Consider the following 13,719-nt stretch of genomic DNA (forward strand, 5'->3'; position numbering starts at 1 on the left):
GCCTTATGGAGTTCCTAGCCTATGTTCGAGCTAGCTATAAACAGATTCTCTTGTCTTCTATTAAAAAAGTTTGTCATCAAAGTTTGCAATAATTATGCTTGATTTCCCAATAATAATAGATTTTATGCTTTGGCTTGCCACAAGCACACATAAGCTGTGATTCTATTTTGCAGGATGCCTTTTACTCACCCGTAACAGCATCAAAGAACTCCTCTTCACTATTCATCCTTAAGTATGAAATTTTTGAACTGCTAACTTGGCTTCCTCTAATGCATCATTTTGCAGGATTTAAAGACTGAACATTTTTGTGCAACAGAATCTTCTGTCATAATATCAAGTCACTTTAGAGGATCTATTTGAAAAGAGAGGGAAAAAGACAAAATGTTAGTGGTTCCACATTGTTTATTTTGGGGAAAACCTTAAACACCCATATACCCCAGTTTCCCCATCCATGGCAACTGAAAACCTAGGCACTTGTATGTTTATATCCACTGACATTTAATAATAGTATGGGGGGACAAAAGAAAGAATAAAAATCCAAAATAGGTTTATTTCATAAAAACATCATTCTGAAGAAGAGCCATACAGATTTAACTACCACTGTTAAGGGATGTCAGAAAAAATTATCTACCCTACCATCTTTCTATATATTTATACCATGTACTGCCCGCTGACTTTAATTTTTAAAGCTTTTGGGGACTTCATGCTATAGTGAAGACATTATACTAAAAAAATTGTGAAACACTATTTCAAATGAGGCATGCAGTGATGGTAGGTCTTGGGCACTGGGTAGTAAAAGCCAGGCAGACAGCAACAAAGAAAAAGTGTTTGGTAGAGGAAAACTTGCCCTCTCTGGAGGGCAAAACATTACCAACACTCTTACCATCCTGGCCCAACTCTGAATGGAACCAGGAAGGGAAAGTAACTATCAACTGTCAATACCGAATGTCACTGCTGCACAAAAGCATGGCACCAGGCAGTGGTTTTCATTCTGGGGACCTGGAAAGTCATTTGAAGTTCAAGCACTCAGTTGTGTCATCCAATGCCAGACTCAACTCTTGCATCAACAGGCTACAAGCCAAGATAAAGCCAGCTGGTGGCTTTGTTTTTGGCAAGAGAGGATAAGGAAAAAAGAGACAGTGCTGTTTTCTCACATACAGTGCGGCTAAATGCACAGCAAAGTCACAGGTGCATGAAATCCCCAAGCAAGCGTCATGCACAGGCTAGATTTGATTTATTCCAGTTGCTTGTTATGTATCCAAGACATTTTCACTTGTCTCAGTTCACTTTAGCCAAAAGCAGAAAAATCAAATACTTAGTTATATGCAATTTTGATAACACTGAAGGCTTAAAGATTAAATGATTACTCAACTATTCACTAAGTTAATACATTTCATTGTCATTGAGCAACAACATAATACAATAAAGACAGAACAAGACATCCTGACTATTCACAGTCACTAAAGATCCCACTTCACATGCAAGAGAAGCAGTTTTCTGAGGAAAACAAATTCTGGCACCCCCATTGAGATTAACAAAAATCACCGCCATCCTAAACATGTAATGTCTTAGGATAGCTCAGTTTTTCTTATCCAGCATAACTTCTTGTTGAAGTGAACCAGGCTGTATTTTAAATCCCTTTAATTTTTCATCTTGAAGGAAAACCACAGGACTCCCAGTACAAATGCAAACTTTCCTGCTCTTCATCCTGACAGAGGAACTTCCACAGTGGAAGATTTCAGTTTGTTTCGCACCATTCTACACATCACTGAAGTTACTACTTCAAGGCAGGCTCTTCATTCACAGTTCATCAACTCCATCTAAACAGCCGCTGCTGTCCATGAGAGCAAACCTCCATGCCCTGGTCAACAGACTCAGGCTTGTGCTACCATGCTGAACATAGCTGGGTAGGCAGCACATTTTAGCTGTGCCTCAGGCTGGAGCTTAGGCTGTGAAGTCCAACCCTAGAATTCAAAACCCAAGATGCAACACTGACACAGCTATTTTTAGAGCAAAGCCCTGCAATGCAACTCAGCTGGCCCAGTCTAAGATGTTTACTGCTGCAGGCTGCACAAGCGTATGTACCCTCTAAGATCAGGAACTCTCCTGTCTAGAACTCTCAGACATCCCCACCTCTGTATGCTGAGTTATATGCCTTGGTGTTGGTCTCAGCACCACCCTTGTTTATGCTCACTGCTCAGAGCCTCAAGAGTAACACACCCATAGCAACAGTTCTTAGTTTCTGTCCATCACTCCTGAGTCCGGAATTATTTGCTGCTGGTGCTCTTGAATCTTGCTACGCTCCTGTAAGCATAAGTCACATAATGTTTCCTTCCTTTTCTCCTGTGCACTCATAGCCCTTTATACCTGTTTCAGCTCCTCTAGTTATTAATTATTCACAGCTACCAGCTTGCTCTCCTGACTCTCACATAGCTTTTCAGCAAAGACACTCCACCCTCAGCAACTGTTCCCACATTCAGCGTTGTGAGCGTGCAAGAAGATACATAGAGGAAAATGACAGCTAGAAGTATTAAAAAAGGAAAAAAAAATCAGAGGACCAATTTTTAACCTTTTCAGTTGAAACACCAAATAACCGTTCTAGCCTAGATGAGGGGACAAAATGAGTCGCAAGGGCTACATCTACGCTAGCCCCAAACTTCGAAATGGCCATTTCAGAGTTCACTAATGAAGCGCTGAAATGCATATTCAGCACTTCATTAGCATGCAGGCAGCTGCGGCGCTTCAAAATTGACGCGGCTCACCGCGACGGGGCTCCTTTTCAAAAGGACCCTGGCTACTTTGAAGTCCCCTTATTCCCATGAGCAGATGGGAATAAGGGGACTTCGAAGTAGGCGGGGTCTTTTCAAAAAGGAGCCCCGTTGGGATGAGACGCGTCAATTTCGAAGCGCCGCAGCCTCCCACATGCTAATGAAGCGCCGAATATGCATTTCGGCACTTCATTAGTAAACTTCAAAATGGCCATTTGAATGGCCACTTCGAAGATTGGGGCTAGTACAGACATGGCCAAGACAACATAAACCAAATGTGGGCATTTGTCCTTGATCCTGTTCAGGGGCACAGTCTATCGTAGGGGTTAGCAACCAAAATAGCAAGAAGAGATTTTTTTTTTTAAACTTTGGTTAACAAGAAAAAACAATAATTCAATGCATGTGAATACAAGACTGTCCTTAATATAAGAACAGTGCAGACACAATGATTTTTAATGTAATACATGTTTACTGCAGCATGTTCACAAACTTTTTTCTACTTCCTCACATTTTATGTGTTTGTACCACTGTCTTCCTTGACTTTCACTCCCAAACCTTCTCTCTCTCTCTGTGATGCTAGATTCTAAACAATTTTGTTTATGTTTATAAAAACCACTGTACAGCTGCTCTTATACTTTGATAAAGCACTCTTTCATATATTCACCATACATGAATGGCTTTCCTCATTTCCTGATCTCTTGAGCTGCCACGGAACTAGATACAGTTATGCTACTTGGCAATTTCATCCGTTTAGTGAACATGTTCTTACTTTGCTCTACTCTACGTAGCAGCTCCTCCCCAGCTTTTTTCTGGCACATCCAGCTGGATGCTGTTTGGCAAAAGTAGTGTGCTTTTGAGAAAATGCCCTTGACATTGCTTTTTTTCTTCTTATTTGTTTGGTGACTCTCTCATTGCAAATGCAACATCAGCTGAGCTCAATATAAATGCAACGCATTGCGTCCATTCAGTTTAAAATTCTCTATTTTGATCTTCAATTTTCCTCTTTTTGAAGCAATTCCAACCCCATTTTAACAATGCCAATTTTACTTCATGTTTAATTTCAAATTTCTTTCTTAAAATACATGCTGTCATTCACAGCAGGAATACTGCAAGGTTTCTTTTCCTTTTCAAAATCAAGAATATTAGCAACACAATCAAAACACAGGTACAGTGTCGTATCCCACAGTGCACTGGAGTTATCCAATGTTAAAGGTGGAGTTATCCAATGTTTTGAGATCACGTCATTTGCAAGTTGTTCATTGCTGGGGTTTTAGATGTTCAACGTTTAGCAAAAATAATTAGGTTTTTTTTGTTTCTTTTAACTTCGCAGTTATAGTGTCAGGAGACACACAAAGTCCTTAAAGAGCTGTATGCGGCTCCAGATCCACAGGCTGAAGACTCCTGGTCTTGTGTAAGTTCACAGATCAAGATGAAGAACTCGCTCCAATGTATTTGGTCCAGGTAACAAGAACACAAAGGTATGCTGCCTACCTACTCCATGGCAAAGCTACTGATATTTCAAGAATACTTAGGCCATAATTCACTATCAGCAGAAGTAACATGGGAAGAAGTAGCCAACACAGTGCCAGAGTTAAGGGCAACTGCTTCTGAATTTCCCCTTCATGGTCAAGCACTCAATCCAGGCTCCCAGCTTGTCAGCTCACGGCTCTCTTGGGTGGAGACCCTTATCTATCCCCTGTGAGTAAGGTATTTCCAAGCAGCAAACTCTCCACAAGACTTTCTCCTGAAGTCAAAATTCACCACTGTTTCAGCTCAAACTGACGCTAAAAAGTATCTTGGCATGTTAAGTGTCAAGGAAAAAAGATGCAGGGGAGACCTGCAAACAGTTTTCACGTATGTTAAGACTGTTAAAAAAAGGAAGCAATCACTTCGTCTCCCGTCCATTGAAGGCAGAAGAAGTTACATGTTTACTCTGCAGCACAAGACATTAAAGGTTGATACTAGGAAAAAACTTTCTAATATAAGCAACTTAAGTTTTGAAATAGGCTTACAAAGAAAACAACTATGTGGAATCCCCATCATTGGAGATTTTAAACACATGGTGGCTAAACACCTGTCGGGGTGGTCTAGATTTCCTTGATCCTGCCTTGAGGCTTTACTTGATGACTCTGAGGTTCACAGGGCCTCATATTTGCATTTTGAATATAATAAATTCATAAAAATATTAGGTTTAACTTAATTCAGTAACATTCACCTAGAATGCTGCACGATATTGTTACATCTGTCATAGACAGGTCTCAACAAGTATACCATTGTCATCTAACCCTGCAGCAACCCAACAGAAAACCATCAATGAGACCCATAACCATATTTCATTTCTTCAAGGAAGCCTGCAACATAGGAGTTTTTCTAAACTGTTCAAGAACTATATACATATCCATACCTGCGCGTAACACCTTCTGCCACCTCTAGCAGTCTAGAATGCCCTTGCAGATGACCACCTCTGAAACATGACTGTATGACTTCCCATCTGGACTGCAGCAATGTAGGGAACTTGAAAGCATCAGCCTTGACAGCAATACACCTTGCTGAGAATGCCTGGGCTCTAGGACCCTCCCACTTCTCATCGTCCTAGAAACCATGCTGCATCCCCAGCATGGAAGACTACACAGCAATGAAACAGGTTTTCTGTGATTCCCTAAAGTTTGTTTACAGCTACCAGTCCTGACTTTCATTGTTCTGTGCTGTTATTTAACTCTAGTTTACTCCCCAATATAGTCTAAGAGCCCGGTAAGCAGTGGAAGTGTTGGTAATGCTGCTAGACAATATTGACCTCCTGTGGTTCTGCAAATTCTCTGGTTCGGCACAGTCAGATCCCAAGGGTGCTAGACTAGGGAGTCTCAAAGTGTAGATAGTTCAAACAAAACACAGTGAAGTCTTGTGTAACACTTTACGAAAAGCAGAAACATTTAAATAGCACTCTCATATATTGACAATGCTTAAGTCTGCAATATCTCTGTTGCAAGATTAAAATGACATTATTGTTTATCTGAAATTAAACAATATAGAGAGAACATCATTTGCACTTCATACAGGACTTTCAAATACAACAAGCTCTCCTGCTGTGAAACCAAAAACAAAGACTTAATTAAAAAGAGCTGCAAAGGAAAAATAAAAACATGTTGCAAAGGAGTGGCTGGCTCAAGGTAGTGATGTAGCACTTTTTCACTCCAGGTCAAAAGTATGTATCCAGTTCAGAGACAGAGTCATGGAAAGCTGTGGTCACTGGATGATTTCTTTTTCTATCAGTCATTACAGATTTAGAGAACTGCCCACAATTGTCAGTGACAACCGAACATGGAATTAAAAAGTGTGAGCCACATGCCACAGGAAACAGTTTCTCTAGTAGGGCATATCTACACCTGCAAGAAGATCACCAGAGTGGCGGTTGATCTTCTAGTGTTTGATTTAGCACAACTAGAAGGGCCACAGTAAGTTGAACCATAAGGGCTCCACCATCGATCCTAGTACTCCTCACTGTTGCAAAGAGTATGGGAAGTCAACAAGAGAGTTTCTTCCATCAACCTCCCACTGGGGGGATGGCAGGAAAAACTGATTTACAATATGTTGACTACAGCTATGCAATTCACATAGCTAGAATTGCATATCTTAAATCAATTTTTTTTTTTTTTTTTTTTTTTTTTTTTTTTACTGTAGTGTAGCCCTGGTCTAGGAAAGACAAACTTTGATAAGAAGCAGTATTTGCAGGCTTGCATAGCCTGTGCTTTGCCTGTCCTGAGTACAGAAGATCACAACCCCCCAGGACTGCCCAGATAAAGCTTTTGTAAATAGCATTTTGGGTTTCAATACTGCACTACATTCTCCCATCCACTGAACCCTAGGATATTTTGAATTGTTCTCCCCAGACACCTTCTGTACGGTCTTCTGCAGGGTCTTAATCTTTTGTTTAATCTTAATTTTACAATGTCATAGAACTTGTCCAGAGTCACACAAGAAGCCATTCAAATTCTTGTTCTCAGATCCCAGCTATCTAATTTTTGTCTAATTTTTGTGATGCCATAATTAGCAATCAAATGTGTTAATAAACTGCTGAAAATAAATTTGTGGTATACATCTTGATAATCAGTAAGTGAACTGGAGCCCAGATATATAGAAAAGTGGTTTGGTCAGTTCTGAATTGAAAAACTGTTAAGACAAGACAAGGCCATTTGAATACCAACGGTTTGACAGAGTGTTACTCACTCAAAAGCCAAAAGGTAAGCTCTCCGAACAAAGCCTTCAAGCTGAAGCCAGAACACGTCTAATGTAGGCTCTTACTGAGGAATAATGGAGCTTTACTCCCCTTCAACTGCATTCATAGAGGTGGGAGGTGTAACACCTTTTTGAAATCAGCAGAAGTAAATCAGCATAAATGAGAAACAGGTCAAAGAACAGGGTAAAAGGAATGTTACAATAAAGTTATTCTTAAAAAAAAGTTTAGCGCCCAAAGAGATAAAACTACCCATGACTGGACTTAGGTTACAAAGCCTTTTAGAAAGCATTTGCCTGTATGGTTACCTGCCACTGCCAAACCCTAGGTTCTGCTTTCCATGCAACTGACAGTGACATCACAAAATGGAATATGCTTCCTGTTCTATGGAATTCAACTTTATCTGGTGCAAGACTAAATGCTGCAAAACCCAAAACCATTCCAAGCCAAAAGCTGAAAATAAGAAGGAAACAACTGATAATTGTAGGTACCTCACAAAAACAGTTTACATGCTTTAGAAAATGGGTTTTAAATGCAGGATTTTCAGCACTATTGTATGCTAATACTTCCCCTCCCCCACTGTTCCGTGACTCAGTTTACTGCTGCTGTCCACTCTGAATGTTGGATGCATGAGGCATCATAAATATGTAGTTCTAAAGCACTTTGGGAACCTTCAAATTGAAAGGTTCAATATCCAGATTAAACATTGCATGCTCCAATAACCCTAAGCAGCAGGGATTTTTTGCCTTTCAGCACCTTTGTGAATTTAGCACAGACTCTTACTACTTTTAAATGACCTCTAGTTTAGTTCTTCTTAGTTCCTATTCTCATTAGACTGTGATGGGCTAGTTGTTCAGGACATCTCAACTGTATCATATTTCCTAAACCAGTGTGGGAACAATCTGATGCTTGTGCTACTTTTTAAAGTAAATTCTCACATGTTGTAGAGATTATATGGATCTCAGTACGTGCAGTAGTGTCTAAAGAAATGAAATCAGTGCTGGGAATTGCTTATTGTACAATAGCAAGAGTAAAAGTGTTGTGTACTATATGCAGATATAACTGAATATTTTTCTCTTTTGTTTTTTGTAAACAAGCCTTTCAAATACATTTCTTTCAGTCATATGGCTCATTCTAGAGATAAGAGATATGTTGTTTAACTTTCATTCTTTGTACTAGTTTGTGTTGAGTAAATTTCTACAACTGCCTTTTTGGCTTGAGTGCTTATTGGTGCTTTTGTGCAGTGCTTACTGAAAAAAATATTTGAAATGTCCATTCTTTTGTGAACATTGCTACATGTTGTTTAATGGCCTGATGGTTGCTTTGCCCACAGTCACCTGGCTATCCTAAGATGTACAAATACCCAGATAAATTGCTGGAATTGGACTAGCATTTCAACTGTAACTTGCTATGATCAAAGGGAATTGGGTAGCTTAAACCCTACATCAACCTTGGAAAATTTAATACTTGTGGAGTTTATGACAACCAGACTGGTGTTTGAAATTTGATTTTCGTTCCCTAGCTGTTCTAATTTTTCAGTCTCTTGACATTAGAATTCTTATTTCAAGATAGGTGTTTGCACCATTAACCATGCTCTTGGGCAATCTGATATTTGTGATAGTTGTAGTTGGTTTTAAAAAAACATCAAAGCACAAGGCTTACTTAAGCAGGACCAAAACAGTAATGCTTTGGTAGGAAGATACTGTAACTTACTGTAAAATTCTGGCAAACAGAGATAGAATCCATCCTATATTATGATGGTTTATATGGGAGAAGTGACAGGACCGTTACTAGTCTCATCTTGTCTGCTGGCTTACATCCGAATTGTTCTACTTGTAGATATCTGCATTACGTAGAAATTTGATGCAAAGGATAAAAACTTACTTGGGGAGTGAAATGGCGAGAAAAACTTGTATTGAAATGGCCTTGGCTGCTACATATTGAAAATCAGCTTCAATAATTTACATTAAATTTTGTACTCCTTTATATTGTTTTAAGCCACACTAAATGCCATTTTTAGTGCAGAACAGTCTTATACATAATCTTGAGGCTTTACTGGAGAGCTTTTTTCAAGCAAGACATTTGATAATACTATACAATGTCAGCATGCACAGTTCATATGTTACTAGTCCCTTGATGGGAATGGTTGGCGTTCTTTAGACACAGCTGACATACAGTCTTTTAATTGGTAACTAAGCTTTCAAAAATAGTATCTATCCTGTTAGGCCAGCCATTCCTTACAAAACTATGATTAACCAAATCAGCAGCTCATTATGCTCCTGCACAAACAAGCATCACAAATAACCAAATTAACTTTAAAATACTTCATGCTCTTGGCATTTACTGTTTCTTTTTCAAAAATCTGAAAAAACTAGGTGAGTTTTGTTATATGGCCTGAACATTATTAAACCCGAGCGTTCTGGGAATGAAGGCAATGAATTCCGAAGTCTGTCCCAAAGACTGTTCTGCTCACAGCTTTCTCCCTTACAAACAAGGGCTGCTCTTGAGTATGTGTGATTGCAAATGCGGCCATACCACATGAGGGAGAAGCAGCTCCTGACATAAGCTGGCAAAGCTGTTTAAGGCTGAAATCCATAGTTCAAAGCCAGCACCTGAAACTCTACCCTAGAAAACCAGTAGTGATGATAATCTTCTCCCTGCAAGAAGAACTAGGCTAATATAGTCTTCACCAGCACATTTCCAGACGCAGTAGTTTAAAGTGCAGTCCTGCAGATTTCATTGCAGTAGGCAAGAGATAGAAAGCATGGAATGAGATCTGTGTCATAATAAACAAAAGAGCTAAATAGACGGTACCCATTGTCCAGATACAAAATGTGATAAAGATGCCTTGGCCAAATCTGTGGCACACTGATCTGGAAGTAGAAGCTGTGGATTGAACCAGCTGCAAAAATAGTGAACTCTAGTGACAATTAGCAAGTAGACATGCTCAAAGTGCCAAAGGTGATATTAGCTCCATCTTCTGATTGCTCTCCCTAAACCAGTGGTACACAACCGTTTTTCAACCACAACCCCCATATTTTATTACATTGTGTCATGACCCCCGAAAAAGCGAGAAGAGCCATTTTTTTCAAATTCAGTTAAAAATCGATATTTCAAGAGCGGCAATTCATGTGAATATGAAACAGTCCTTAATAAAAAATGTCAAACCGTACTTTTTGTCACCCATTTTAAGAACACTGCACACACAATAATCTGTACCTGTTAGAAAGTTGTTAACCCCATCTCCAGCCTTTACGGACCTCATCCCCCAAACCTGCCTTTGCTTTTGGCTCTCAGCCCCTGCCATTTTACATGGGTGACCCGGTGCAGCCACCATAAAAAGGCAGGCAGCTGGCGAAGACCCATGTAGAGCTAGCTGTCTCTTACAAACGTGAGTGAGTACGGGTGGTGGGGGAGGAGGAGGAGGAGGATGGGGTTAGATGAGGGAGCTGGTGGTGACTGGCCTTGTAGGAGGAGAAGAGCTCAGGCAGCTGGCTTGTGGGACTCACAGGACTTGCGCAGCTGGCCCTGGCAGCACAGGTCTAAGGCAGCGCGGGCTGGTGGGTGGACAGCTGACCCCGGAAGTGTGGGGCTCAGGCCACTTGGGCTGGTGGACAGGCAGCTGGCCTGGTAGCATGAGGCTCAGGCAGGCCACTTGCAAGGCTGGCCCACAGCTGGGACAAGTGGCTGCCGGGCAGCCAGCTAGCCCCGGCAACTAACAAGAAGCTGGCCCTGGCTGCGCGGTGCTTAGGCAGCTCAGGTGTGCAGCTCTGGCAGCACAAATCTCAGGTAGGCAGCCGGCATGGGGCTCAGACAGCTGGGGCTACACCAGGCACCCGCAAAGGGCCAAGAAAACCTTTTTGTGATTATTTTTAATTTTAAATAACGTTTTTGTGTTTATTTTAAATTACAAATTTAATTTTTTGTTAAGAGGGGGTTAGATGATGGAAAGATGAGGTAGGGGGGCATGAAGGTTTCTCAAAAATCAGAAGGGGGACATGATGCCAAAAAGTTTGGCAACCACTGCTTTAGAGGAAAAAGTCAACTCTCTTTGGCCTGAACTCTAAAATCCATGTATTGCTACTGCAGTTAGAATGCTACTTTATCATTCCTCTTCAAAATACATCCATCCTCGCTTGGACAGCTACAAGTTCTTTCAGAATTGTTGACTTATGGGTAAATTATTTGTACGATGTTACCTGTGGTTTACAGCAAAGTCTGCCCAACATTTACCATCCTGACCACCTCATAGGCCATCTAGCGCAGCAAATAGCTCAGAGTAAATCAACAGAGCTAAAGCGAGTGCTGTTCAATTTCTCATGGCTCCTGTTTGAATTCAAGGCAAGTACCCAGCCTGGATGGATTATTTTCTTTGGAGGTCACTTGCTTCAAAATGCCACAGGCCTTCTGGCAGTTCTCATTTCCTGAATATCAAATTCACATCCAGACCATCATCCCAGCTTCAGTGCAGAACATTACTCTTAGGCCAGGATCAACCTAGAATCTAAATATTCATATTAGGTTCACCACAGTGGTGCTCAAGCTCCTGCAATAACTGGTGTATGATGAAGTTCTATCTGGTTATGACTAACGTCAAAGAGAAAGAGTTAAGTAACGCACAGCAATGCACATCAGGTGATTCGGCTATTGAAGATACAGAACTAAAAGCCTGACTTCAAAAGCCCGATTCTATTACAGAGCCCTCTCAGTCACTTCGAATTCCATTTCACTGAGTAGTAGAATATTTTAAGAATGGCTCTTTTCATGAATATGTAGAACACCTCATATTCACAGATCAAAAGCTGTCTCTCCTCTTGATCACTGTCTAGACCATTTCTGCACCCCACACAATTTTAATCATGATAAAACATTGCCAATTTAATGCTGTGCAAGTATGACCTGTAACCTTAAGAGGGTTCACCAACACTATCAAGATATGACCCTGTTTTCAATTGCTTATAGCTTTTTTGCCAAGGCTGAAATTTTCCATGCCAGGTGCTGCTCTCAGACTAATTTTTTGAGGGGCAGGGAGAGAGAATTTCAGCCAAAACAATATACCTGTTTCCAAGTAGTGGGCTACAGGAAAATACATTGTTTTCACCCATGGGTCCCCTGTTCTTTCAATGACTCTGCTACGTCCTAGAAACATGGAGGATGAAGCTGCCTGATTCAGTTGAAGAGGGCACAAGAGCTGAACCAGAGAGAATGGGGGACACATAGTGGTTAAACCTCTCTAATCCGGTACCTTTGGGATCTGAAAGTAGGACCAGCTGGGCAAAGAGATTGCGACAAGAAGCCACAGTGGGAGAGGCAAAACTGACCTGGGACTAGGAGATTGAGAAAGGAGACAGACTGGGAGCCAGTGGGCAGAGGGAACGTGGGAGGGGTTTCGCAACTAGAAGCCAAGGTGTAAGAAACTGACTGGACAAAGACACCTGGAGACAAGGAACCTTAGTGAAGGTAGAAAGGGACAGAATTTGCAGGAGAGAGACTAGGACTTGCTGAACTAACAGATTGGGAACGGGATTAGAAAAACCTGAGGAATGGCAAATGAGACTGGTTAGGTGATGAGAATAGGACGGGACATGGAGCCATGAGCAGAGATGAGACACAGGACTGTGACATAGAATACTGAACAGGGCAGATGGGGTCATGCTTGGAGGGAACTGACAGAAAAGTTCCCTCTAGTATCTAGAATTAGCCCAATATTCCTACACCTATTGCCAGCAAATACCTCCAGCAACCTCCTGTGCCTGCAGGAATCTCGGGCTGTTGCCCAGCCACAAAGCTTCCTGCAGCCCCAAGAGCTACCTAGAGGTGGATCTGATCTCCCCATAAGAGGAGCCATGCAGGGGAAGAACAATTCATCAGTGCCATGGGTTACACCACCTTGGAATGTCAGCGGTAAAAACCTGAAAACTCAAAACTGACTAATTTTAAAATCATATGATCGTGAAATTGGCCAAAATGAACAGTGAATTTAGTAGGCCCCTGATTATATATCTGGGGCGTGGGGTGGGTGAACCTTAATCTCCAGTAGCATAGAACCCTTTTTTCCTTTTAGTTCCTGACATACTCAGCACGTATGAAAGAACATACAAAAAAGCCTTAAGAGCATTTTGAAACAATGTCTCCAAGAAAAGCAAAATAGTTAACCAAAACAGGTTTATTGTTAAGGAGGAATAATTTATGTGTCTATGGAAATATCAGTAATGACAGCAGGAACAGCTATAGCTAATCGGAATGGAATGTAGCTCACCAAGATGACCTTTGAAATTTAGTGGACTGACTACGTTTGTAGTGTCCTTTGTCTGGGGAGCTCAAAAGTTGAAGCCCTACATTATATCCTCAGGCTTAAAATCTAGCAAATTGCTACAACCCCCTACTATGTTAACAAATCTGTATTCTTCATTTAAAAAAAAAAAAAAAACACACACATTCCAGCTTTCTTAGGCTGCACAACAGAACCTCGGAGTTACAGATATACTGGGAATGTAGAGTGCTCGTAACTTTGAAATGTTTGCAACTCTGAGCAAAACATTATGGTTCTCACAAAACATTAAAACTGAATGTTGAACTTCACACAGTTTTCAAGCTTTGCTACACAGAAGAAAAAGCTGCTTTTGATCAACTTCATTTAAAAGAAACAGGCACAACTGGTTTCCTTCCCTTGTCAAAAAATTTTAATTCTCACCCAATTTTAGTAGTTTACATTTAACA

General features: G+C 40.8%; 1 protein-coding gene across 6 annotated transcripts in view; it reads right to left on the reverse strand.

Moving 5' to 3' along the window:
- OSBPL2 (oxysterol binding protein like 2) overlaps positions 1-13,719 on the reverse strand; it is a 65,278-nt gene that overhangs the window by 37,467 nt on the left and 14,092 nt on the right. For 4 of the 6 annotated variants that reach the window (XM_075012178.1, XM_075012172.1, XM_075012173.1 and 1 more), the window contains one exon: positions 190-352. In XM_075012178.1, the coding sequence (XP_074868279.1) occupies positions 190-226 (37 nt within the window). In that variant the 5' untranslated portion in view covers positions 227-352. Of the gene's footprint in view, positions 1-189; positions 353-13,719 lie in introns of those variants that run through there. The other 2 variants (XM_075012179.1, XM_075012175.1) reach the window with 1 other exon arrangement.

Source organism: Carettochelys insculpta, chromosome 17 (genome assembly GCF_033958435.1).
Source record: "Carettochelys insculpta isolate YL-2023 chromosome 17, ASM3395843v1, whole genome shotgun sequence".
Lineage (NCBI taxonomy): Eukaryota > Metazoa > Chordata > Testudines > Carettochelyidae > Carettochelys > Carettochelys insculpta.